The 24,609-nt window shown below is 40.5% G+C and overlaps 1 protein-coding gene across 1 annotated transcript in view; it reads right to left on the bottom strand.

Moving 5' to 3' along the window:
- The window catches only part of LOC126278053 (PHAF1 protein CG7083), a 133,213-nt gene that overhangs the window by 74,377 nt on the left and 34,227 nt on the right, over window positions 1-24,609 (bottom strand). The window contains exon 6 of the mRNA XM_049977860.1: window positions 21,484-21,700. Coding sequence (XP_049833817.1) covers window positions 21,484-21,700 — 217 coding nt within the window. The remainder of the gene's footprint in view (window positions 1-21,483; window positions 21,701-24,609) is intronic.

Raw genomic sequence — 24,609 nt, 5'->3', positions numbered from 1 at the left:
AGAGGATATAAAATGGAGACTGGCAATGGTGAGGAAAGCGTTTCTGAAGAAGAGAAATTTGTTAACAATAAGTATAGATTTAAGTGTCAGCAAGTCTTTTCTGAAAGTATTTGTATGAAGTACAGCTCTGTATGGAAGTGAAACATGGACGATAAATAGTTTAGACAAGCAGAGAATAGAAGTTTTTGAATTGTGGTACTACTGAAGAATGAAACTTCCTGCCAGATTGAAACTGTGTGCCGGACCGAGACTCGAACTCGGGACCTTTGCCTTTCGCGGGCAAGTGCTCTACCAACTGAGCTACCCAAGCACAACTCTCATTCTGGACTACTGAAGAATGCCGAAGATTAGATGGGTAGATCATGTAACTAATGAGGTGGTACTGAATAGAACTGAGGAGAAGAGAAATTTGTGGCACAACTTGACTAGAAGAAGGGATCTGCTGATAGGACATGTTGTGAGACATCAAGGGATCGGAAGCAGTATTGGAAGGGCAGCATGGAGGATAAAAATTGTAGAGGGAGACCAAGGGATGAATAAACTAAGCAGATTCAGAAGGATGTAGGTTGCAGTAAGTACTTGGAGATAATGAAGCTTGCACAGGATAGAGTAGCATGGAGAGCTGCATGAAACCAGTCTCTGGACAGAAGACAACGACGACGACGACGGCAGCGACGGCGACATTTTTTCCCTGTTCCTGTGTAAAAATATCAAATCTGAGAGTGGCAGCTTACTAATATTGGTAAACTGATAGTTACTGAATGTTGAAATTGGATTTTTGGTTTTTTCCTCAATGTGGAGTATTGTATATGATCTTAAAAAGGCAGTTTGTTTCCTGTGTAAAGAACTATGGCTCCAGGCAGGACATCAAATAAAATTATCCTACCACTAATCTCCATTCCAGTAACAGCATCAATATGACATTTCCAGACACTTTTGCAGAAGTTTTCATATAAAAAATGTCATGTATTTGGGAGATCTTCAACATGGTCACCAAAAAACTGCAAATTTTCATAGTAGGAACATACATATATGAAATATATCATATGCAGTACCTTAGTGATGCAAATACAGAAATCAACATGGCCTCTGATCACCTTTCAACCTAACCTAAGACCTGGTCTATGCAACATATGTTGTCACCAAAAATCATCATTCACAAAATACTAAAAATAATACTGAAAAACTATTGACAAACATTCTCAGATTTACCACCAGAAACACATTTGCATGATACCTTGTCAGTTTATGTATTTGCAAAGGTTTTGTCATTTATTTTGTGACTTTTGTATTTTTATTTGTGTATTACCAAAAATATCCAATTTAACTGCTGCACTGCATTAATGAACTCCCCAATGCATGCAGTTTTGGTACGATTTGTTACACAAAAGTAGCAGGAAACCCGATGTTTCTATAAACAGCCAAATGAATGATGTGCTGAAGGTACTTTGTCTTCCACATTCAGATTTTGACTCTGCACAACTGTTTTCAAAATACATTGAAGTGTTTATGGATCAGTGGTATAAGGTCTCTGAGGAGGACTTTGCTTCCTGCTGAAAAATTTTCAACATTATATAGTTACACAGTCACTTTTTTTTAACTGATTAGATTTAATAGGTTTAATACAAGAGATTCTTTTTTAATATTGTGAATAAATGTGATTTGTAATATCAATGAAGATAATGATAGGCATATTTTCTTTTTCAGAATAACACTGAGAAACAATGACACAGGAAAAACCAAAGAACATACTTTGCATCAAATATAAGCAATCAGAAACTAATACAAAAATTGGCAAAAAATAATGCCAAAGTTGGCATAAAATGGCACCAGAATTGGCAAAAAAAGTATCATCAAAACTGCCTACAAAATAGAATGAATTTTCCTGTTCCTAATCACAGCTTACTGTTCTTTACCCTCAGTCACTTTTTCTCTGACATGCTGCAGTAAACTATGGCACCATACTCCCTCTCCTACCAGTGTTGGGTTGTTTTCTCCACCAAGCGCATCCATTACAGTGCTTGTATGGCACTATGGGAATTTAAATAAATAAATGTTTCTCCTTAATAACAATCCATTTTCCCTGATACTTATACAAAAGGATACAACTCAATGAAAAAACAGGTACTTAATGCTTGCTTATAGTATTTAACTAGCTTGAACTAAGGCATTCACGCCCTCTACTGGCCTCAGTTACTTGTATAAACATGGATGTATGCAGGCCACCACTATATGCTATGTATGGCTGGTATGCATGGCTGCTGATCATGTTAACATTTTTTATGTACTACTAGGCCTGTTACAGATTTTACTTCAACTACTGGAACTTACTTAGTTATTCCAATGTTTCTCTATTTGTAACAAATCTGAAGATGCCAGTAGCCAACAGTGGTATTTGTGAGATATGCGATTAATGTGATCAAGACGGACCTTTGCAAATAAAGTGCCTTAACATGACTGTGGACTGATTTACAGACTTAGCATCTGTAATTGATAAATTTGCCTAGTTACTCAGAGTTTTGTGAACAACAGTATGATATACAGCTGAATATGGACATCAGAATGTTTTGTATGTAAGCCGGTTTAGTATACAGGCAACTGGGCAACTTCCAACTCTCCATGAAATATTCCATAGAATCGGCTCATAGTGCATCTGTTAAAGAACTTGGGCCATGCTGCCTCATTCATTATTCTATGTTGTTTCATCTCACTACCCAAAAGGCTGTGGTTATCTGTCCATATACAAAGCTACCTACCTGCCCTGACTGCGAAGTGGTCCCTCGCCTTTCAGCTGTGGAATGCATACATTCAAAGATGGCTTGAAGACAGTGCAATTGATGAAATAGTGTTCTGGCAACATGGTGGATCATACAGACAACTATGATTCACATTTCCTGAAGACTGTCACAATATTCTGACAGCAACCTGTGTGTGAAATATTGCATTTTCCCTGTTGAATATCAGCCTTGGAGGCTCTTATAGACTTTGCTCTAGATGGCAAGCAACTTTAAATGAGAAAGTTGGTACAGAAATGTAAGTTGGATTACCTCCTACTCAGCTGTAAAAGGAGGAAAGGATGCTATAATGAAATATCAATGGTGAGGGAAGAATCTCATAGCAAAGATGAATGTGCCTCAGGCCTATGGTTCAGAGGGTCTCCCAATAAAAGGCTCTCTCCACAGCTTTATCACTGGAGCAGGCAGTTGCAGAGACCCATAGAATTTTACATCTATTAAAATGTAACAGGCAGGGAGTTGTGAGGATGGCAGACATGGCTGCATACATTGTGACAGCAACTGCTGTTATGACAGTAGAAAGCAAGATCAGAGTGCTAAAATTGTAATATGAGACACAATTCAGGTCGAATGAATGATGATACAGCTACAGTAGTTTGGTTCGAGTCGTAAGCTTAGCAGTTAAGCTTTACCAGGTAGCGATTGCTATGCGTCAGGCGCTCCGTCCGTATTTATACCTTCGAACAAAAATGGTTGAAGATTTATACCGGTACCCTTCCTTTTTCACATGCTTCGTCTGGTTTGAATCAATTGCTTATTTTGCTTTGATCTGGTAAGTGCTGTTTTCTTTGTTATAGGTGTTTATGTCACTCTAAGCTGAAAATGCATTACCGTACTGTGTCGCGCATTGTTTGTCGCATTCTGTTAGTGCGTGTTTACGACCTGTCGCCGCTCGCGGCATGGCTTGCTTTTGTGCGCGCTTACAATTTTAAAAAAAAGAGAGTAATCGTCTCATTAGCGAAATGATGGCAAGAGACTGCTATTTGTTGTTGCTTACAATGCTGCTTTCTTTGATAATGATCAACAAGAACCAAATAATAGACTGCGTATGATAGAACATGTTCTGAATGAGAGTTAGGCGAAACTGTTTCTCCGTTTGAAAATGTTTGCGGCCGCTTCTTTAGTACATCAAATTCTGCACCGAAATTAGAGTCATCTTAGAATTAAAAATCTAGTCAGTTGCCATCCTTCATCTCTGACTGTATCACTATTAGGCATAAGAATAATACGAATATAAACATGACACGATACATATATCCTTCCGCATTTGCTGTTGTCTCACTCTAGTTTCGTAGTTTATTAGGCAGACAGGATTTAAATGAGATAGCAGCAAACATGAAAGAATACATGGCAAAATGTTGATATTCGGATTATTCTTATGGTGAAGAGAATACTGCATGTGATTCACATTTCATCAGGTTCCTATTAGCAACCATCTCTCCTCACAGGTAGGAAAAAATTCACAAAGTAGTGTTGGCCATATTGACAAACATCCCAAACAGTCTTGCATGTCGGATTTTCGCAGTACATTGAAATTCTGCTACATTCGAAGATGAACAATACGGAATTTGTATTAACTTCATTGGATAATGTATGAAAATGCAGTGGTCGAAACTTGGGGCGGAGAAAAAAAGCTCGTCTTCCACCTTCTTTTTTTAAATTTATTTACTGACGCGGAGGTTTTGGCGCCAGTATTTATCTTTGTGCCTACAAAGCACGCCTATGTAGCGCTACATATATTTGATGGCAGAAGTTAGTTGTGGTGGCACCTACCAACATTTTTCAGAACTTCCACTTGCTTTGCACTCGATTCTAAGCCACAGGCGGCTTTTTGGAATACAAAAATCCGAAAAAAAAAGTGTGGCTTAGATTCGAGTAAATACGGTATTTTCACCTCAATGAACTGATACAGTACACATCTGTGAACATCAGATTACTACTCATTTGTACAGTCTGTTAAGTGATATAGAATTTAGGTTAGCATCTTAGTTCTAGAAAGTAGATACAGAAAAAGAAGGACCTGTTCACTTTATTCGATTCTGCCTTAAATTCAAGAACGAAGTATAAAAATTTTGTTTCCAACAGTATCTGAAAGTACATGAAGATGATTTTCATAGAAAAAATGTTTTACAATGCAGACTTCATACTAAAGGAAAAAATAAGGTTCAACATTACACTAACCATCATACAATTACAGACCCAGACCAAACTCTTAGCAAAACTGCTGTAGGTCAACAAGTGTAGTTTTTCGACAAGAAACTTCCTTACACTCATTTTAAATGACTTAGGAAAATCATGGAAAATGTGAATTGTAGGATAAGGTAAAACAAAGTGTAGAAGTTGATGAATGGCAGTAGAAGGAATGTCTGCTCTAAACAAGATAAATCCATAGATGATTTTCATTCAAGTTCTTAAATCTGTCACACTTCTTTTCTTCTCTTGACACATTACATAAACAACAAAATACTCTATGGCCACATTTCATCCTCAATTTTGCCAATATCTATCTAAGTGAGAAATGGTAGAGGTACATGTATATTACTTATGATGATAAAACCTAGCTAGTTGGTGACCTCATTATGGCTAAATATGATATTATATCAATGAAAACAATCAGTTATTGGTAATATAATGTAAACAGATAGATAGAAAACCTTCTCACAAAGCGGCGGCAGGGAAACTTTAACAAAGTTTTGGAGCCAGTGGCTCCTTCTTCTGGCAGAAGAGTTGAAGGGGAAGGAAGAGGGGTGAAGGGAAAGGACTGCAGAGGTTTAGAGAAAGGGGCATAGTTCAGAGAAATCACCCAGAGCCCTGAGTCAGGGTAGACTTACCAGACAGGATGAGAAGGAAAGACTGATTATTGGGGAGTGCACCGGACAAGATTTGAAAATCTGAGAGTTTAAAGGTGGAAGACAGGGTAATATGCACGACAGAGATTACTACTAAAATATTGTGCATAAGTTAATAAGAGCGAAAAGCTAAGTGCATTGTACGTAACAGAGGAGGGACAGGGGATGGCAAAAAATAGACAAGTCAGAAAGTGAAAGATATTAAAAACTAAAATAGAGTGAAGAATGGAGTAGTTACTGTGAAGAAATGCTGAGATGGAAGGAATTAATGTAAATTAAGGCCAGGTAGGTGGCGGGAACCAATGATATTTTGTAGTGCTAGTTCCCACTGGCGGATTTATGAGAAACTGGTGTCTGGGGGAAGAATCCAGATGGCACTTATGGTGGAACAGGCACCGAGGTCATGACTGTCATGTTGTACAGCATACTCTGCAACAAAGTATTGTGTGTTTCCTGAATATACCCTCTGCCTATGCCCATTCGTCCTGACTGATAACTGGGTAGTAGTCATGCTGATGTAAAAGGCCAAACATTGTTTACATAACAGCTGGTATATGACGTGTTGTTTCACAGGTGGCTCTCCCTTTGATAGTACATGTTTTGCCAGTTACAGGTCTGGAATAGGTGGTGGTAGGTGGGTGCATAGGGCAAGTCTTGCAGTGGAAACAGTCACAGGGGTAGGAGCCATCAGGTACGAAGACGGATACAAAAGGATCATAGGGTCTAACGAGGATATTGTGGAGATTGGAAGGGTGACAAAAAAGCTATTCTAGGTGCGCTGGGCAAAATATCAGACAGAATAGATCTCATTCCATGGCATGATTTTACGAAGTCATGGCTTTCTCGAAGAAGTTGATTAATACATTCAAGACTAAGTGGGAACTAACACTACAATATTTCCTCTGTTCTCACCACCCACCTGGTCTTAATTTATGTTAATTCCTTCTGTCTCAAGATTCTTCACAGTAACTACTCTTTTCTTCACTCCATTTTAGTTTTGTAGATCTTTCATTTTCTGACTGATCTATTTTTCGTTGTCCCCTGTCCCACCTCTGTTATGAACAATGCACTTTGCTTATCACTCTTATTAACTCATGCACAACAGTTTAGTAGTAATCTCTGTCTTGCATATTACCCTGTCTTCCACCTCTAAGTTCTCAGGTTTTCAAATCTTGTCCGATGCACTGTCCAACAATCAGTCTTTCTTACTCACCCCATCCAGCAAGTCTCCCCTCACCCAGCTTCTGGGTGACTTTTCTGAACTGAAACCCTTTCCCTAAACCTCTCCAGTCCCTTTCCTTCACCCCTCTTCCTTCCCCTTCAACTCTTCCGCCAGAAGAGGAGCCACTGGCGGCAAAACGTTGTAAAAGTTAAACCCTTTTTGTGGATGTTCCCCTATTGCTGCTTGGTGAGTAGATTTTTTTTATTGAAATATCCTATTATTATTTCAAGATAATTTGTCAATAATTAATAGTTTTCATTTCATGGCGAGAAGAGTAAAGAAGGAGTTGCTGTAATGTGTAATGGAATTTCTGTGTCTCACGTTGCAACCAAAGATCAATTTCTATATAACTTACAACTAAATCATCGTGCCTTCATGATAAACAATGTAAGCCATAATTCTACAATGAAAAATAATTTGAAACTATGTAAAATAACTGGTAATTACTAATGATGTTTTTTTCTGTTTCATGAAAATCATATTCTAATGTTCTGAGTGGAAGACATCTGCCAGGAAATAAGAAGTATTACCCCAAAAGAACACAGACAAAACAAAAAATTGGCATGCCAAGAAGAAAAGTTTCCGCTGGTGAAGCTTGACCATAAGTTTGAAAATTTTACTTGTTCCTGTACTACCTTGCTTACTACCAAGCAGTTCTAATTCAAAGTTCAGCTTAGCAGTTGCAGATAACTTATGTTATAAAATAGACATTGTAATCAGCAATTTTTATATGTCTCAGATGGAGGAATTTGCACCGCACAATAAGAATATGACTATGTGCTGTCAGGCTGTTCTTTCTTGTGAAACTGACATAACCAGCATTGTTTGCAGTCATATAAAATATTAATAGGTTTGGTTATTTATTATTCTCATTGTGAGAACAAAAGTTTTACCAAATTTTTATTAATTTCAATGTTATGGTAAAGCTAGAAAAAAAAATGTGCATCCACCTGAGAACAAAGATGTAGAGTCTAACCATGAATTAGGTAAATCTACGACTCAGGGAAATCAAATGAATGATCAGTTGACTAAACTAGTCCAAAAATGGATTTAATAACTACAATGATGTCCACAGTCTTAAATAGTGTAAGCAAAATTTTGACAAAGCAAGCAGCTTTGTCAACAATGTAGGCATAACTTTTGTTTCTTAGATGCTATGATGTCAAATGATTCAGAAAAGACAGAGGTTATGGCATTAGAAATTTCAGCACATAGGATGCTTTATCATAAATACAAGACACAGGGTCAAAAGAAATCTCATTTGAAATTTCAGAATTAAAGCAAGCTCATTGAGCAGGCCTACCAGAAGCCATACAAAAATTAAGGTAATAAGGTCACAGAAATAAAAGGAAGCACAGCATACGGTGTATGAAAATGTTTGTCATCTTTCAGAAACAGTAAATAATACAGTAGCTGCTAAAGAAGAGAAAAGGATGCACAAACAATGTGAATTCCAAAGTCAGACACTTGCAGATGAATTTGAAGTTAGAAGAACAAAATAGGACACACAAATAGCCAAGATCATTAGTGAAAAATACCAAGTAGACATCTGCAAAATAAATGAAGAGGTTATGTCTGGACATGGGTTGTTAAGCCAGTCAGTTTCAAACCAAGTTATGTAAGGTCATCGACAAATTAGATAAAGATTTTTCACTATGGTGTACTGCCGTAAGTGTATAGACAGAAGCTGTAAGAAAAGAATCAGCCAATGTAAAGGATATAATGCATGATAATGTATTGTTTACACCCAACTCTGACAATATGCACACTTCCAAACCGATGTCTAATAGCCTGCAAGTAATATGAAACTACACACAACCTAGCTGCCATAAAATGAAACAGAGAGGTATAAGGAGTGATTAGAAATTTCCGTTTGTGGCCAGTGCAGTGCATATGCAACACAGTGCGACTGAAGCGGATATATAAGCACAGATATGTCAGCAAGGGCTCAGTGTAGCATTCGTGTCTTTCCAACATGCCTGCGGTAAACACGGAAACATGAACAATCACGACATTATTACCAAATGCATCCAAACAGGACCAACATGCTGTTATTCTTCCCTTGGCTGCCAAAGGACAAACACTGGTAGACACCCATCTTAGAATGAAGAATGTATATGGAGCAGCCTGTCTGTCGAATATTGCCATTGTGGATTTTGTGACGACGAGTAGTGCTGCTACATGATGATGCACATCACCAAATCATGTATGTCATAACACAGAACACCAACTCAAGTGGGAGATGCTTGAGCATCTGCCCTACGGTCCTGATCTCTCCCCATGCGATTACACACCTTTTGCTCCTTAATAACGGCCTTGAAGAATTGTCGATTCCTGTCGGACGAGCATGTGCAGCAGGCAGTTACTGAATTCATCATGCAGCAGGACACAGCATTTTACCAAACAGGTATCTTCAACCTAGTGCATTGGTGGGACGATTGCTTCAATGCCCACAGAAATTTTGCCTCAGTTGCATAGCAATTCTGGACAGTATGGTCTCAAACTAAAATCATTTGATCATCGCTTATATTCTGATTTTCAGTCATATCACAATAAAAGTATATGCACTGTCGAAAGTCAACACGGCCATTGACAGATTTAAGCTACTGATATATCGACAACACGGTCGGCTCTCGGCCATTCCTGTTTTAGCCAAGGCAAACCATTGTACAGTACTGGCCTTAGCCAAGTTCAGTTGCTTTGTTACTTCAGCTCTTATCTGCAGTTGAATTTAATGTAACTGCTCCTGTTTATTGCTTTTGTGCTGTATGCTGTTCTGATAACTTCTAATTTTGGTAAAGTCTGTAACAAGAAAGAAGTGGAAAACCAATTCTGATTTGCCCACTAACATAATGTAACTTAAAAATACGTTCGCACTACTAACATAGCCTAATTATCTCTCCATAGCAGTTTATACACTCCTGGAAATGGAAAAAAGAACACATTGACACCGGTGTGTCAGACCCACCATACTTGCTCCGGACACTGCGAGAGGGCTGTACAAGCAATGATCACACGCACGGCACAGCGGACACTCCAGGAACCGCGGTGTTGGCCGTCGAATGGCGCTAGCTGCGCAAAATTTGTGCACCGCCGCCGTCAGTGTCAGCCAGTTTGCCGTGGCATACGGAGCTCCATCGCAGTCTTTAACACTGGTAGCATGCCGCGACAGCGTGGACGTGAACCGTATGTGCAGTTGACGGACTTTGAGCGAGGGCGTATAGTGGGCATGCGGGAGCCCGGGTGGACGTACCGCCGAACTGCTCAACACGTGGGGCGTGAGGTCTCCACAGTACATCGATGTTATCGCCAGTGGTCGGCGGAAGGTGCACGTGAACGTCGACCTGGGACCGGACCGCAGCGACGCACGGATGCACGCCAAGACCGTAGGATCCTACGCAGTGCCGTAGGGGACCGCACCGCCACTTCCAGGCAAATTAGGGACACTGTTGCTCCTGGGGTATCGGCGAGGACCATTCGCAACCGTCTCCATGAAGCTGGGCTACGGTCCCGCACACCGTTAGGCCGTCTTCCGCTCACGGTCCAACATCGTGCAGCCCGCCTCCAGTGGTGTCGCGACAGGCGTGAATGGAGGGATGAATGGAGACGTGTCGTCTTCAGCGATGAGAGTCGCTTCTGCCTTGGTGCCAATGATGGTCGTATGCGTGTTTGGCGCCGTGCAGGTGAGCGCCACAATCAGGACTGCATACGACCGAGGCACACAGGGCCAACACCCGGCATCATGGTGTGGGGAGCGATCTCCTACACTGGCCGTACACCTCTGGTGGTCGTCAAGGGGACACTGAATAGTGCACGGTACATCCAAACCGTCATCGAACCCATCGTTCTACCATTCCTAGACCGGCAAGGGAACTTGCTGTTCCAACAGGACAATGCACGTCCGCATGTATCCCGTGCCACCCAACGTGCTCCAGAAGGTGTAAGTCAATTACCCTCGCCAGCAGGATCTCCGGATCTGTCCCCCATTGAGCATGTTTGGGACTGGATGAAGCGTCGTCTCACGCGGTCTGCACGTCCAGCACGAACGGTGGTCCAACTGAGGCGCCAGGTGGAAATGGCATGGCAAGCCGTTCCACAGGACTACATCCAGCATCTCTACGACCGTCTCCATGGGAGAATAGCAGCCTGCATTGCTGCGAAAGGTGGATATACACTGTACTAGTGCCGACATTGTGCATGCTCTGTTGCCTGTGTCTATGTGCCTGTGGTTCTGTCAGTGTTATCGTGTGATGTATCTGACCCCAGGAATGTGTCAATAAAGTTTCCCCTTCCTGGGACAATGAATTCACGGTGTTCTTATTTCAATTTCCAGGAGTGTAGTTAGCACAGGAGTCCTTGTTTGGAAACTAGCAGGACTTCAGGGTTGTAATATTTCAGAAGGCAGTAGAACAGAAAACATCATTACAAATAACAGTAAATTAAAGTCAGTGAATTAAAAAACACTTGGATTTGCCTATATACATAGTGTCAATCAACAAAATATATGCCCCCCCCCCCCCAATCCAAAGTCTATCTACATTCCTCTAATACTATAGTATCTAGAGCCACAAATTCCATGCACCACTAAATCTTAAAATATGTATGCATTCTTGTACTATCAGATGAGGAAACATGCACCATTAAAGGAAAAACGTGCATCTTTTGTTGTGATGCATTTTATTTTATTTGACACATAAACAACAACCAGTTTCTCTGAATTCTCCACCAACTAGGGTAGCTCTGCACCTTGCAACATTGAGCTAACAATCCCTGGATTCATGATGCAAGCTCGTTCAAATCCATCCACTTGAAACTTTGAAAATGGTTTTATGTGATTTCCCATTTTCAGTTTAGGCTAATGTCAGGTTGGGACAATTCCTTCCAAAGTCCTTTCTTTCCTGTAGATTCTAATTCTTTTAAAAATGCAACCTATCTGCTTAAATAAAACAAGTTGCATCAAAGGTGAGCTAAACATCTCTTCCCAGACTCCCCACACTAAAAGCCATATTTACATTGGAAGGCATCTAACGGTCATCATTTTCTACTACATATCTGTGCACAAAGATGGTTTACTTGTGGAGTTGCAATATAGCATTTCTTCAAGTTTTACTATAACAACAACATTTTGCTATGAAATGTCTCATTCGTAATATCATTGGAAATCCAAGTCCAAATGTCACAACTTAACATATTAGTAAATAAATATAAATGACATGTATTTTACATTGTAGAGGAGTTTACCAGCATCAAAGACTATAAATGTATAAACAAAAATTCTTTTATGGGGTCGCAAGGTCGAATACACTAGAAGTCTAGCTGAAATTAATGCGGGAATCAGTGTTACGATGCCAAAACTGAACTCATAGTATTTGTGTATTCCATTTTGTTTCAGACATACATGTAGTTGATTTAGTTTCAAGTTCAATATTGAAATAATAATTTAAAGAAGAGTTCTTGATCACTTAAAGAAATTGAAAAATTTTAATGAAATGAAGGCTACTTTAATAAAATTTGAGTTTAAAGTGAGGAACTTTGGATGCTCTGATGTGCTGATGAAGTTCTGACTTGGTTTCAAATACTTTGTAAATTTAAATAAAGGTTGTTGTAGGAGAATAATAGCTAGTGCCAAAAGGGATTTGAAGCCATTTAACATTACAAATTATTCAACCCAATATTAATATTCTTCTGCTCTGCTATAGTGAATCTTACATTAGGAGACTGACTTATGTTTGGCTTACAAAGAGGTAGTACATTATATTCACATTTTAATTGGTGTAGCAATAGAGTAAAGTTAACATATTGCGAAATAAAGAGATATTTAATTGCCCATCATTTACTCCTTAATTCTATAGATCAAATACTATTTGTACAAAGGCTTCCAAAAGCTAATTACTTATTTAGAATAAATAAATAAACGTACAAATAAATGTACCATCCTGAGACAAATGCAGTTGGGAGAATATGTACAGAATTTAAGATTCATTAGAACATACTGTTCTATTAAACAAACTACCTGGATAAATTACATAACATAATTTGAAGAGAACCAATAGTTCAAAACACACTTCAACCAGTTGTACTTCAAATAAATTACTGCTTAACAAATTAGAAAATGATGAGTGGGTGAAACCATTTCAACAGCTCCCTAGAAATGATTTTTCTTAGGAGGTGATAGTAAGACAAGCTCTGATAACATTGACAGATAAAGCTAGATACAGAAAGCACTAGACAGAGAAAGCAACACTTTGACAGAAAATTATCTAAAATACAGAAATTTCATGTGGGGGAGGGAGTACTAGTTAGAAATCACCTAAGTCCTTACCCTTTACTAAAAAGAGTAAGAAATTGCAACTGATTTACACAGGATGACTCAAAATCACTGCAATAACCCATGCTGCAGCCTATTTACGTAACTATCCTGGAATTAATGAGATTAAGGGACCATACCCCACCCAGGATACTTCCAGTAATGTTTTACCGCAGTATTTGTAGATGGGTTTACTACAATGTAAATATATACTACTGAACATTTTTACCACCATGTGCCTACTGTACGAAATTGCATATGATGTACCTTCACACTCATAATGTGTGCAATTTCAGGGATCACATTTCCCTACAGTTCGCCGACATGCTCTGGTTTTATTTAAGGGATCACAAACGAGTGCTCAGCCTCTAACTTACATGTTGTTGTATAAAGTATACTGTGTTCCATAAATCATGTTTGTTATTGCCACAACAAACTTGGCACCCAGTAAGGCTTACATTTTCTCTGAGTGTTAGGGTCAGTGCTACATCTCCCAACAAACGTCTTGATGGAAGAAATACTGAAACATCTCATTTTCAGCAGCAAACGTTCGTGGAACAACGGCAGGCTCTTGCCACTGCTCTCAATCAATTGACATCTGTGTGTTTGCAGAAGGTTACTCTCCTGTCACTGCAACCATCACCCTTTATGGCATACAATTAATCAGCTGCAGATAAGGACTCCTACAAGACATGGTTATGCCAACATTTCCAAGTTTTTCGTATGGACAATACAAACCATGTGGGCTTTCTTTCTTGCCTGGATTTTGCCGTGCATTTATCAGTTGTGCCAACCTGTGCCTGTACAAGAACTATCTAGCTTGTCATTTGATGGAATGTGCATGCTTCTCAACCTATTACTGTGACAGGAGGCATGTTATATCAATGTGTGTAGGATTTTACCATTGCCAGAAATGCCAAAATCTATCTTAAGTCTGGACTGCAGAATTACACAGGTTGAGCCATCATCGTAAATTTGTCACTAGCCCCCATAATGAATTCTACGTTGATTGTATGACGCATGGTGACATCATTTGTCTGGCCCTGGATGGGAAAGTCTGCGAAAAAGTGCTTCAATGTGAGAATCCGATGCTTACAGATGTGCTCAATATAGCACAGTCCTTTGAAGTCTCAAGGCCGTAGGGAATCAGTTTGCTGTGTGGGGGAGGTATTAGAAGTTTCTCAGCCAATTCCTGTTAGTTATGCTGTAAGTGTTCAGGAAGACGGGGAGGCCACTGCAGCAGTACAACCTTCGACTCAGCATCGCATGGGGCATTGTTGGTTACGGCCATAGCAGCGACAGGCCACATCAAAACAGCAGTGTGTGCTCCCCTTCCAACTTGCCTACACTGCTTCATCCAACACGAGCATGCTGTGTGCCCTAAGCGTTGGGCTGTTTTTCAAACATGGTATACATAGTAGTACCAGTGGACATAAACTGTATCTCTGCAACGACTGTCACTCCGAAAAAATTATTTATTGACTTGTGTATGTTTAATAAACTGCTAAAAATGCAAGTAGACACAGGAGCTACAGTTACTTTAGCAAATGCATAAATGTACATGGACTTCTGCTCGCTTCCCCTCACACGGGTTTCACGGAAGTTGGTTAGCAACTATAAATGCCAGATACCGATCCTAGGTCAGTTCCCTGCTCCTGTCTATTACAAATCTGCTGTATGCACCCCCAATTCCCTTGTGGATCATTCTCGTACCATGACCAGTTTGGGTTAGATGTGTTTAATACTTTCCGTTCCTCCATTGCTGACAAGGTAAATTTAGTGTCAGATCAAGGTCCATATCAGCAACTGGAGTCCATCTGCTCTGAGTTTTCGTCTCTGTTTTCTCTTGGGCTCAGTTGTGTTGCCCGTTTTCAGACTCACTTGATGATGACAGAGTCCACTCGTCCTTGTTTGTCCCCAGGCTCTCAGCCATGTGTGCCAAGTCGGCAAGCAAGTGCAGTGCTCGAATCATGGCTGCAGTGCGCTACTAAACATTCGCGTGAGAATTGCCCATCACGCCAAGCTCTTTGCCTTTACTGTAATAAAAAAGGACATGTTTGGAATGCTTGCCAGAAAAAACCCAGATCGGAAACTCAAAACCATTTCAGGCCCTTTGCTTCGCATCGGAATTGGAATCGAACCATGGATACTCAGGCTCGCGAACCTTCGCCCATGGAAATTCATGTCGTTCATTCCACTCCGCCCAGTGCCACTCTCTCTTAACAGTGACCGTAAATCGACATCGCTGGAACTCCCATCAAATCGCAAGGGATTTTGTACCAGTGCCAGATCATGTTGCACAAGACAATCGCTCGTCATCAGCAGGACAATAAACTTTTTGTGGACTTGGACATTAACGGCAAAGTGATACCATTCCAGCTCGATACCGGAGCTGCACTTTCACTGATCAATCAAGACACTTAACAAACTGCTGGGCACACGTCCGTTGCGTGCCGCAAATGTTAAGTTAACTAGCTATTCAGGTCAAGAGATCCCTGTGTTAGGACAGTGCAGCCTTCTTGCAACATACAAAGGACAAACAAAACTTGTGTCATTTTATGTCCTTCGTTCTTCTTCTGCAGTGAACTTGTTTGGTTTCGGTTCATTTCAGTTGCTTAACTTGTCTATAGTAAATCAGGTCCTATCAGTGAACCAGACTGTGCCTTCAGACAGTGTTTCTAGTCTATGTGAAGAATTTGCAGATATTTTTGCACCGGACCTCGGTTGCGCTAAGAACTATAAAGCACATTTGGAACTGAAAGTAAATGCGCAACCAAATTTTTTCAGAGCGCGTAATGTTCCCCATGCATTGCCTGATGAGGTCGCAAAAACATTACATGGTTTGGAATCACAAGGTGTAATTGCAGGCTTCTCTCTGGGCATCACCCTTATTAATTTTGCCAAAACCTTCGAGAAAATTGAGACTGTGTGTGGACTTCAAGGCAACAGTGAATCTACAACTAGTGATTGAAACTTTTCCTTTACCCCGCCCGGAAGAACTTTTTGACAAACTGTGCCCAGGCACATATTTTTCGAAGTTGGGCCTAGCAAATGCGTACTTGCAGATACCAGTGGACAAAGAATCCCAGCGCGTTTTGGTGGTTAATATACATCTTGGTTTGTATCAATTCAAACGACTGCCATTCGGGTGTGCATCCATCCCTGCAATGTTTCAGCAATATCTACAAACTGTTTGTGCGTCGGTCCTACTGCAGCGAACTATCTGGACGATATTGTGATCTCCAGAAAGACGGAAGAAGAACATATAGCCAATCTCAGAACATTATTTCACATCGAAAAAATGGTCTTCGCTTACGGACGGACAAATGTGTGTTTTTTGCTTGTGACTTGCCATATCTGGGACATGTATTCAATGCCGAAGGCATACATCCCAGTCCCACGCACCTCCGTGCCATACACGACTTGCCTTTGCCGCAGAATTTTAAGCAGCTACAAAGTGTGCTGGGAAAAATCAACTATTATCACATATATGTGCTGCATGCCTCTTCCATTTCAGCTCCATTTCATCGCTTACGCCGTAAAGGTGTTCTGTTCGTCTGGACGCCGGAATGCGAATGTGCCTTTTGCCGGTTGAAATCGGTGTTGCTTTCCAATACTTGCCTTAGGCCATTCGATCTGCAGAAGCACCTTTTGTTGATGGTGGATGCATCGTATTTCGGGATCAGTGCTGTGCTTGTGCACAAAGATGGCTCGCACGATCGTCCTATTGCCTTTGCGGCCGAATTGCTCTCGTCTGCGCAAAGACATTATTCACAGATCAAGAAAGAAGCATTGGCTCTCATATTTGGTGTTACAAAGTTTCATGACTTCTTGTATGGTCGTCACTTTACCATAATCACAGACCACAAACCTTTGACATCACTTTTTCATCCGATCAAGCCTGTACCTCCACGTACAGAACAGAAATTCATTCGCTGGTCTATTTTCCTCTCGCAGTACCGCTACGATATCTTGTATCGGTCCACTGCTAAGCACGGAAATGCCGATGTGTTGTCCCGTTTGCCTGTTCCTGAGGGTTGGGCATTTGATTCCTCTGAACTTGCTCGCATGTTTACTGATTTGGAAACCGATGATGTGGTCGAATTGTTTCCGATTGATTTTCTTCATGTAGCTACAGCCACAACTGCCGACCCTGTCCTTGCTACCATTCTGCGTTTTTTTGCTACGCAATGGCCCTTGTCAAATCCACGGATCGGGGACCCATTAGTTCGCCGATTTTTTGCTCACAACGAGAGACTTTTTGTTCGACGTGGTGTTTTGCTTTTGGGTTCTGATAATAATCAGTCCAGTGTCGTGGTCCCATGTTTGTTACAGTCCTCTGTCTTAGAGCTTCTCCACCAAGGACATTGGGGGTCTAGTGAGAACGAAACAACTTGGTTCGGAATCGATGCCACGATTACGAATATGTGCTCTTCTTGCATGATGTGTGCCAAACAACAGTCAGCACCACCATGGAAATTCTTTGCATGGTCAAAAGCCACTTTCCCTTGGCAACGCTTACACATCGATTTTGCTGGTCCATTCCGGAATGCTCGATGGTTCGTTGTGATAGATTCATTCAGTAATTTTCCTTTTGCTGTCTGGCTGTCTTCCACGATATCATCTGCCAACATCCAAACATTATCTGATATCTTTTGCATTGAAGGTCTTCCACAGACAATTGTTTCCGACAATGGCCCACAATTCATGTCCGTAGAATTTCAGTCATTCTGCAAGGCCAACGGTTTTCAACAACTGACATCCACGCTGTTTTCGCCACAGTCAAATGGTGCCACTGAACGATTGGTCAGGACTTTCAAGTCACAGATGTTGAAGTTGAAAGAGTCGCATTCTCGGGAGGACACCTTATTGCTCTTTTTGTCCTCGTATTGCCCTCAGAACCGATGTGGTCGCTCGCCAGCTGAACTGCTCCACGGTTGCCATCATCGAATCTTGATGTCTTTGCTACATCTGCCGCATCAGGTTCCCGTGCAGTGGCAGAGACCTGCTTTTGCCCCAGGCAACATTGTCTACTACCGCCACTATCAAGGTTCACGGCGTCGGCTCGAATGGTGCATTCTTCACTGCCTCGGACGCAGCTATGTATCCGGTTTTGGGCGCCTCTGGTGACGTGCGCCGGCATCTCAATCAGCTGCACCTCTGTCATCGCACGGGATCTGCCGCTCGCTGTCTGCTTTCAACGACGGTGCTGTCCGGTCAGTGTTCTGGGGACACATCTACTGGCTCACCTCAGCCCCAGGTGTTACCGACACTGCCTTCCATTTTGCCCCATGGTGACGTGCCACCGGCAATGCCCGCAGTGGATGCATTGCTGCAGCCGCCGGACCCTCCTTCAGCTGTTGCATCCTACGCCTGCTCCACGAGTGTTCCATCTGGGTGCTCCTGTCTGGGCTCATGGTTTCGGCCACCAACGGAACTAGGTTCCTGCCTTTATAAGGCACCTGTGCTTCATCCACACTCCTAACATTTGGAAGTCCTGTCACTTCGACCAGCTGCACTCACGCTTTACAGTGTCTGTTCTGGAGAGCCCACCACCTACCCTGCCCCTGCCACCACTGACACCTGTTCCTGTGTCACAGATGGTCTGCTTCACGCCACAGTGGGGTCAATGCCTGGCAGATTGCTGTCTTGAGTTCCTGCCTCTGCATCACTTCTCTACTGCCACTGATCGTGCAATCTCTGCTGCACCTGATGCCACAGCCGCCGCCGCCACCGCCGCCTTGGTTGTTGGGCCCTGTGCGGCTGTTGTCTCCGATGCCCATGCTGACTTTTCTGGTGATGACCTCAATGACGACATCACTATGGAAATGCTATCCCCAGTTCTGCCATACAGCCTCTCATGAGAGGGGAGACCGGCACACCAAACCACCCCTCACCGCTTCCACTCCTACTCGCCAGTGCCTGCCTGCCACATGCTGCAGCACCTGCCATCAGTCGACACAATGGACATCAGCGCTATCACTGGTGTTTTCTGTGACTCATAGTCTCAGTGGCTTGTGAGATCAGTGCTTTTATCCCCACAGTACCAGTGGTTTTTTGATATCAGTGCTTTTTTTTTTTGGTACCTGTGTTCTTTTTCCAGTATCAGTCCTTTTTTCTGTCATGCAATTTTTCCATACCTAGTGTTTTTATGTATGTATATGGCTCCCCCCCCCCCCCTAGAAGTTAGGAGTGTTGTACCTTTACTTATGATGCATATTATTTCAGGGATCGCACGTTCATACAGTGCACAAAACCATTCAAAACCAAAGTTCTGTAAGAAAAAATTTTTCATGTGGTTGAAGGCTCTGGTTCTGGTTTTCCCTAGTCTTTCACAAGACCTGATCAAATGGTGGAGCAGCACAAAGAAACTTCTAATCCAGGGTGAAAAATATAATCTAACCTCACGAGTAGATAAAAATAAAAGGAATCATCAAACTGATTATGTACAAAGAAAACTAATGTACTACTGAAAACTACATGTAATGTTACTTTAATATTGCAGGATACGTGAAAAAGTTATTATGTATAGTCATTTTCCTTTGCTTCATGTCACATTGTCTAAATCTGTTTTCTTGATTACTTCAAGGTGACAAATAACTTTCAATTGCAATATATTTCTACCCGTACCTTCTAAAGTTAACCTAAAAACTAACAAAATGAAAACTGTACAAAAAATTGTGAAAGAAACAATAATAAAAAACCAACATGTCCTCCATCCAAAGATATGACTGAATAGTGGAGGGAGTGAAATTAGAATGGTGATACAAATATTTACATACTACAAATGTCTTTCCATGTTAAGGGCAATGAAACATTAAATGCAGAATTTTGTGACTTGCAATATTAGTAATGCCTGTTCTAGGCAACAAAAATGGCTAGATAATCTATGCATGAGTTTTGAAATCTTTGTTGCACTTAACTTTCTTTGCTTGCTACACCATGTCAGTAATAAAATACATTACAGACAATTTGTCAGTGATTAATAGTTTTCATTTCACGGTGACGAGAGTGAACATGGAGTTACTGTTATGTGTAATGGTACCTGTGTATGTGTCTGATGCTGTAACAAACTGACCCACTGATCGCTCATTTCTGTTTGGTATATTTCTAACACTAAATTTCTGCAACTTCTCTCTGAATATTCATTTTTATACAACTTACAACTAAATTGTCATGCCATAATGCTTAATCAGGTAGTATAGGCAAATAAAACAAAATACATAAAATATATTGTCACATTAAACAATAGGACAAAAAACCTCTCCAGTCCTTTCCCTTCACCCCTCTTCCTTCAACTCTTCTCCCAGAAGAAGGAACATCTGGCTTCGAAAGCTTGTAAAAGTTACATCCTTTTGTGTGTGCGTGTTCCCCTGCCGCCGCTTGGTAAGTAGATTTTTTATCTATCCGTTTACAATATACAATAAAAATTGCATATCGAAGATAAAAGTAAAGATTCAACAACAAATTGTTAAGTATACCATTCAAGGCCTAGCCCAAACTCAGACTGTGGAAAATTACTGTAGGAAAGCAGGTGTTGCCTTTTTGGCTGGAAATAGCTTAGAAGAAATGGATGAAAGAATGGAGAAAAGTATTTCCTGCCAAAATTTATAGAATACCCAACTGTGTAGCCCACAATTTGCTTTGAAATAAGATATGCACAACAGTCATAGGAATCTTTCTTTTTTTTAAGCCTTCTAAATATACAATGATATTACAGAACAGTTGTTTTTTAATGAGGCTATTGTTGCCACAAATATCTAAGAAGCACAAATTTAGTTTATACATGGACTCTCATGCAGTAAAATCCAGATGTTGGTTCAAATGTGTAAATAAACATGTGAAATGCACAGAATTTTTGCTGCTAAATTCACGACATGATCTGCAGTAGGTGAACTCTGTAATATTAGTTTATAACACTCAAAGTAAGGAAAGTCACAAAACACTAAGAAAGCTCATCTCACACTTCGGGCAGATAGTAGATATAGTAAATTATGTAAGTAAGAGCACTCAAAAATATAGACAGCAAAGATAGCAATATCTTAAAAATTGCAGATCATACCATACACTTAATTGAAAAGAAAGTCCAATTTGAAACCAAAATTCTTGTGATCAATATTGCTCGTTTTGGGCACCAAGGAGCTTCCAATTTATTATAAAATTGCAACACACAGTTCCTACCCTTTTATTAAACTTGCCCAGTTATTTCAGAACAGAATTCTAAATTATGATTACTAAATATAGCTATTTTGGAGATTGCAATATTGGGGACTCAACACTAAACAACTGAGGGACAGTGGATTATTTTACCTTCAGTGAAGAGATGCAAACGAAGGCCACATGTAGTTAGTCTCTCCCGAATAACCTCTGCACGTTCCAGATACAGGTGGTTATGGTAGCAACATAGTGGTAACTGCGGTGTGCGACATTCACTCAGACTGCTACCACTGTACACTGATGTCCGAGAGACCACTGGTGAAGATCCATTAGGAAACTGCAGTGACCCCAGGCCATGTGCATAACCTGGCTGCCAAAGACATAAGAGTGTTACTTCTATTCTATGTATCATAATTTAACAACTGAATCTTTTTGGGCACAAAAAGTTAATATGTGGCTCTAACTTTATTCAATACACTTGCATTTAGCAGTATCAAAAATGAGTTAGAGATCTCCCACCTCAGTGTACACAATAATTGGGTATTGTGACCCAGTCTTGCAATGCAGCTGCCATACTAACAAGAATGACGATCACCTTCAAGAGTGCATCAGAACTGTCACTGAAGTCAACACTTGCATTATGGTTGCACACCATCACTAATATAACACTTCCACAACTCATGCAATTGGAAGCAACAATAATGTCAATTTAAAGTTACATTTCTCAAGCCATGACCTCCAAATCCATGAGATCCTAGAGTGTCTTCCTTCAAATTTGATTAAGTACTTGAGTTCAGTATGGCAAGTTATGAAGGATAATTTCAACACCTAAGAAGAATGGTGCCAGACATAGAACTTAACCATAATGTATCAACACGGTGTTACAGATCTCTCATTGAATCTCTAATCTTTCATGTTGCTGGATTGTCAATCTTCAGTTGCTAGTAATACGACAATATTATGAAAGGCCACTATTCACCGTATACTGGAAATTATGAGTCGCGGAGAGGCACAACAAAAAGACCGCTAAACAAGAAAGAATTCATCCAAAAAACCTTCTTCTGAATTAGACAAAACACACACACACACACACACACACACACACACACAAAAAATGATGTGCCTGTCCTTGACTCACATTTCCATTGTGTGGTGGGTAGCAATCTATCCTCCCATAGTATTGCCATTATTCGATCCCGATTTTCCCATTATTTGATTCTGCTAATAATATGATATTTATGATTTTTTGGATACATCTGTCTAGGTGCAATTTATATTTTGATTGGTGGAATTTGCCTTTCTTTATTGAGGTGACCTGAAATACATGCTACCTGTAGATAAATACAACTTAAAAATCATTATTATGAAAGAGGAATTCATTCCAAAAAGGAATGTGTGAACTAGACTCAACCAATTATAAGAAGTGTCATATACAATGTCATTGTGAACAACTGAGGACTCTGCAACCTTTCCTCCAATGACTTTGGAGCTCATGAACAAACTGTAGAATTCATGTTTCAAGAATGGCTTCTACAGAAATACATTTGCAAGACTCGGACATTTTACAGATACCACACCTTCAGCCTTCAACTGTCAACAGCTGCTGGACATAGAGTTACGAGATGTCCTATCTTCCCACATTTTGCTCTGTTTTGTGTAACAGCCGCTGTTATGTCATTTAAATCTATATACAAAAACAAAAATCATAGGAAATATGCTAATTCTCTTGCATGAAGGACTGAGTAGGCCAGCAAGTGGCTAGCATATTCATGTTACTACATGCTTCTTGTGTGATGAAATAAACTTTACAAAAGGCCAACAAATCAACTAAGGATATTTCAGTGTATCCAGTTGTGGCTAATTACTTATTATGGGGATCCATTCTGCCATTACTCTTTTGTTGCGCTGATGACACATTCATGACTTGGTCAAATAGTGTTATGGCTCTTCCCCATTTCCTTGATATGATGAACATCATGCCTTCTAATATAAAGTTCTCAAGTCAGTTGAATAGAGACAGAAAATTACCATTATTGGACATTTCAGTTAAACAAAAATTTGATGAATTTGTCACACTGTGTACTCAGACTAATGCATACAGGCTTTTATCTTGGCATGGAGAGCTCACATTATTTGGCTAAAAGAGAGAAATTTAAAATACAGAGTTTCACAAAAGACGCCTGGGAGGGGTCCACTGGTCACGCAGTGTGTTTTCCATCCGTTTCTGCTGCGTCTGGCAGTTGGTACTATGGGTAGTCCTCGGACACCAATACTTTCCGTGCATCCCCTACACTGGCTGAGTGTACTGGTATATTTCTTGTTTTTTCAAATGCATCATTATCGCAACTGCGCCAAGTCATGGCTTTCCCTGCCTATATGTCGCTGGGCCTGGAACTCAGAAAAACCACTTATGTATCTTCTATACTGTATGACTTAGTGTTCAGGCGTTTTGCTTTGAGTTTCCTGTTGAGTATCCATTTGGCATGGTATACATGAAGGATCAACAAGTGTTTCTCGAGTTGAACTATGCAAAAAACAAATGTGTGTGTGGAAAGTGGGCTTGAACTCATATGAAAATTTCCCGGTGTGCATGTTCCCAATGATTCAATGGTATGCAGATTAGTGAAGAAATTTCAAGAGACTGGATCTGTGTTACAAAAATGAAGATCTAGGGAACCTAATGTTTTAACCAAAAATAAATTACATGCGATAGTGGAGACCTTGGAAAGAAGTCCAAGAGAAACTCTACGCTGTTTGGCACTTCAGACCGGTATGTCAAGAGCATCTGCTCACAGAGTTGTGCTCTCATTAATGTTGAAACCATATAAAATAATCATAGTGCATGAACTGAGGAACTCTGATACTGTTGCTCAACATCGTTATTGCAACCAGCTGTTACAATCTATGCATGATGGGGAAGCCGATTCTGAGATGCGTGTTTTTTCTAATGAAGTTTGTCTGTGTGTGTCACGGTATGTAAATTCTCAGAACAATCAATGCTGGAGCTCCAAAAACCCTTACAAATTACATAACCAATCTATGCGTGATGTGAGAACAGGAATGTGGTGTACAGTTAGTGCAAAACAGATTACTGTACCAATCTTTTTCCACAAAGCAATACGTTCCAACAGGTATGTGAACAATATACTGCATCATTATTTTGGGAACTAATGCCTAATGAAAAGGTGTACGTTTGTTTCATCCAGGACAATGCAAGTCCACACATCGCCACTGCTTCTATGACAGCAATACGAAGTGTTTTTGACAATAGAATAGTCA

Source organism: Schistocerca gregaria, chromosome 6 (genome assembly GCF_023897955.1).
Source record: "Schistocerca gregaria isolate iqSchGreg1 chromosome 6, iqSchGreg1.2, whole genome shotgun sequence".
In the NCBI taxonomy this organism is placed as follows: Eukaryota; Metazoa; Arthropoda; class Insecta; order Orthoptera; family Acrididae; genus Schistocerca; species Schistocerca gregaria.
The sequence above is the reverse complement of the archived record's forward strand: the minus strand, read 5'-3'. Positions and strand labels throughout refer to the sequence as shown.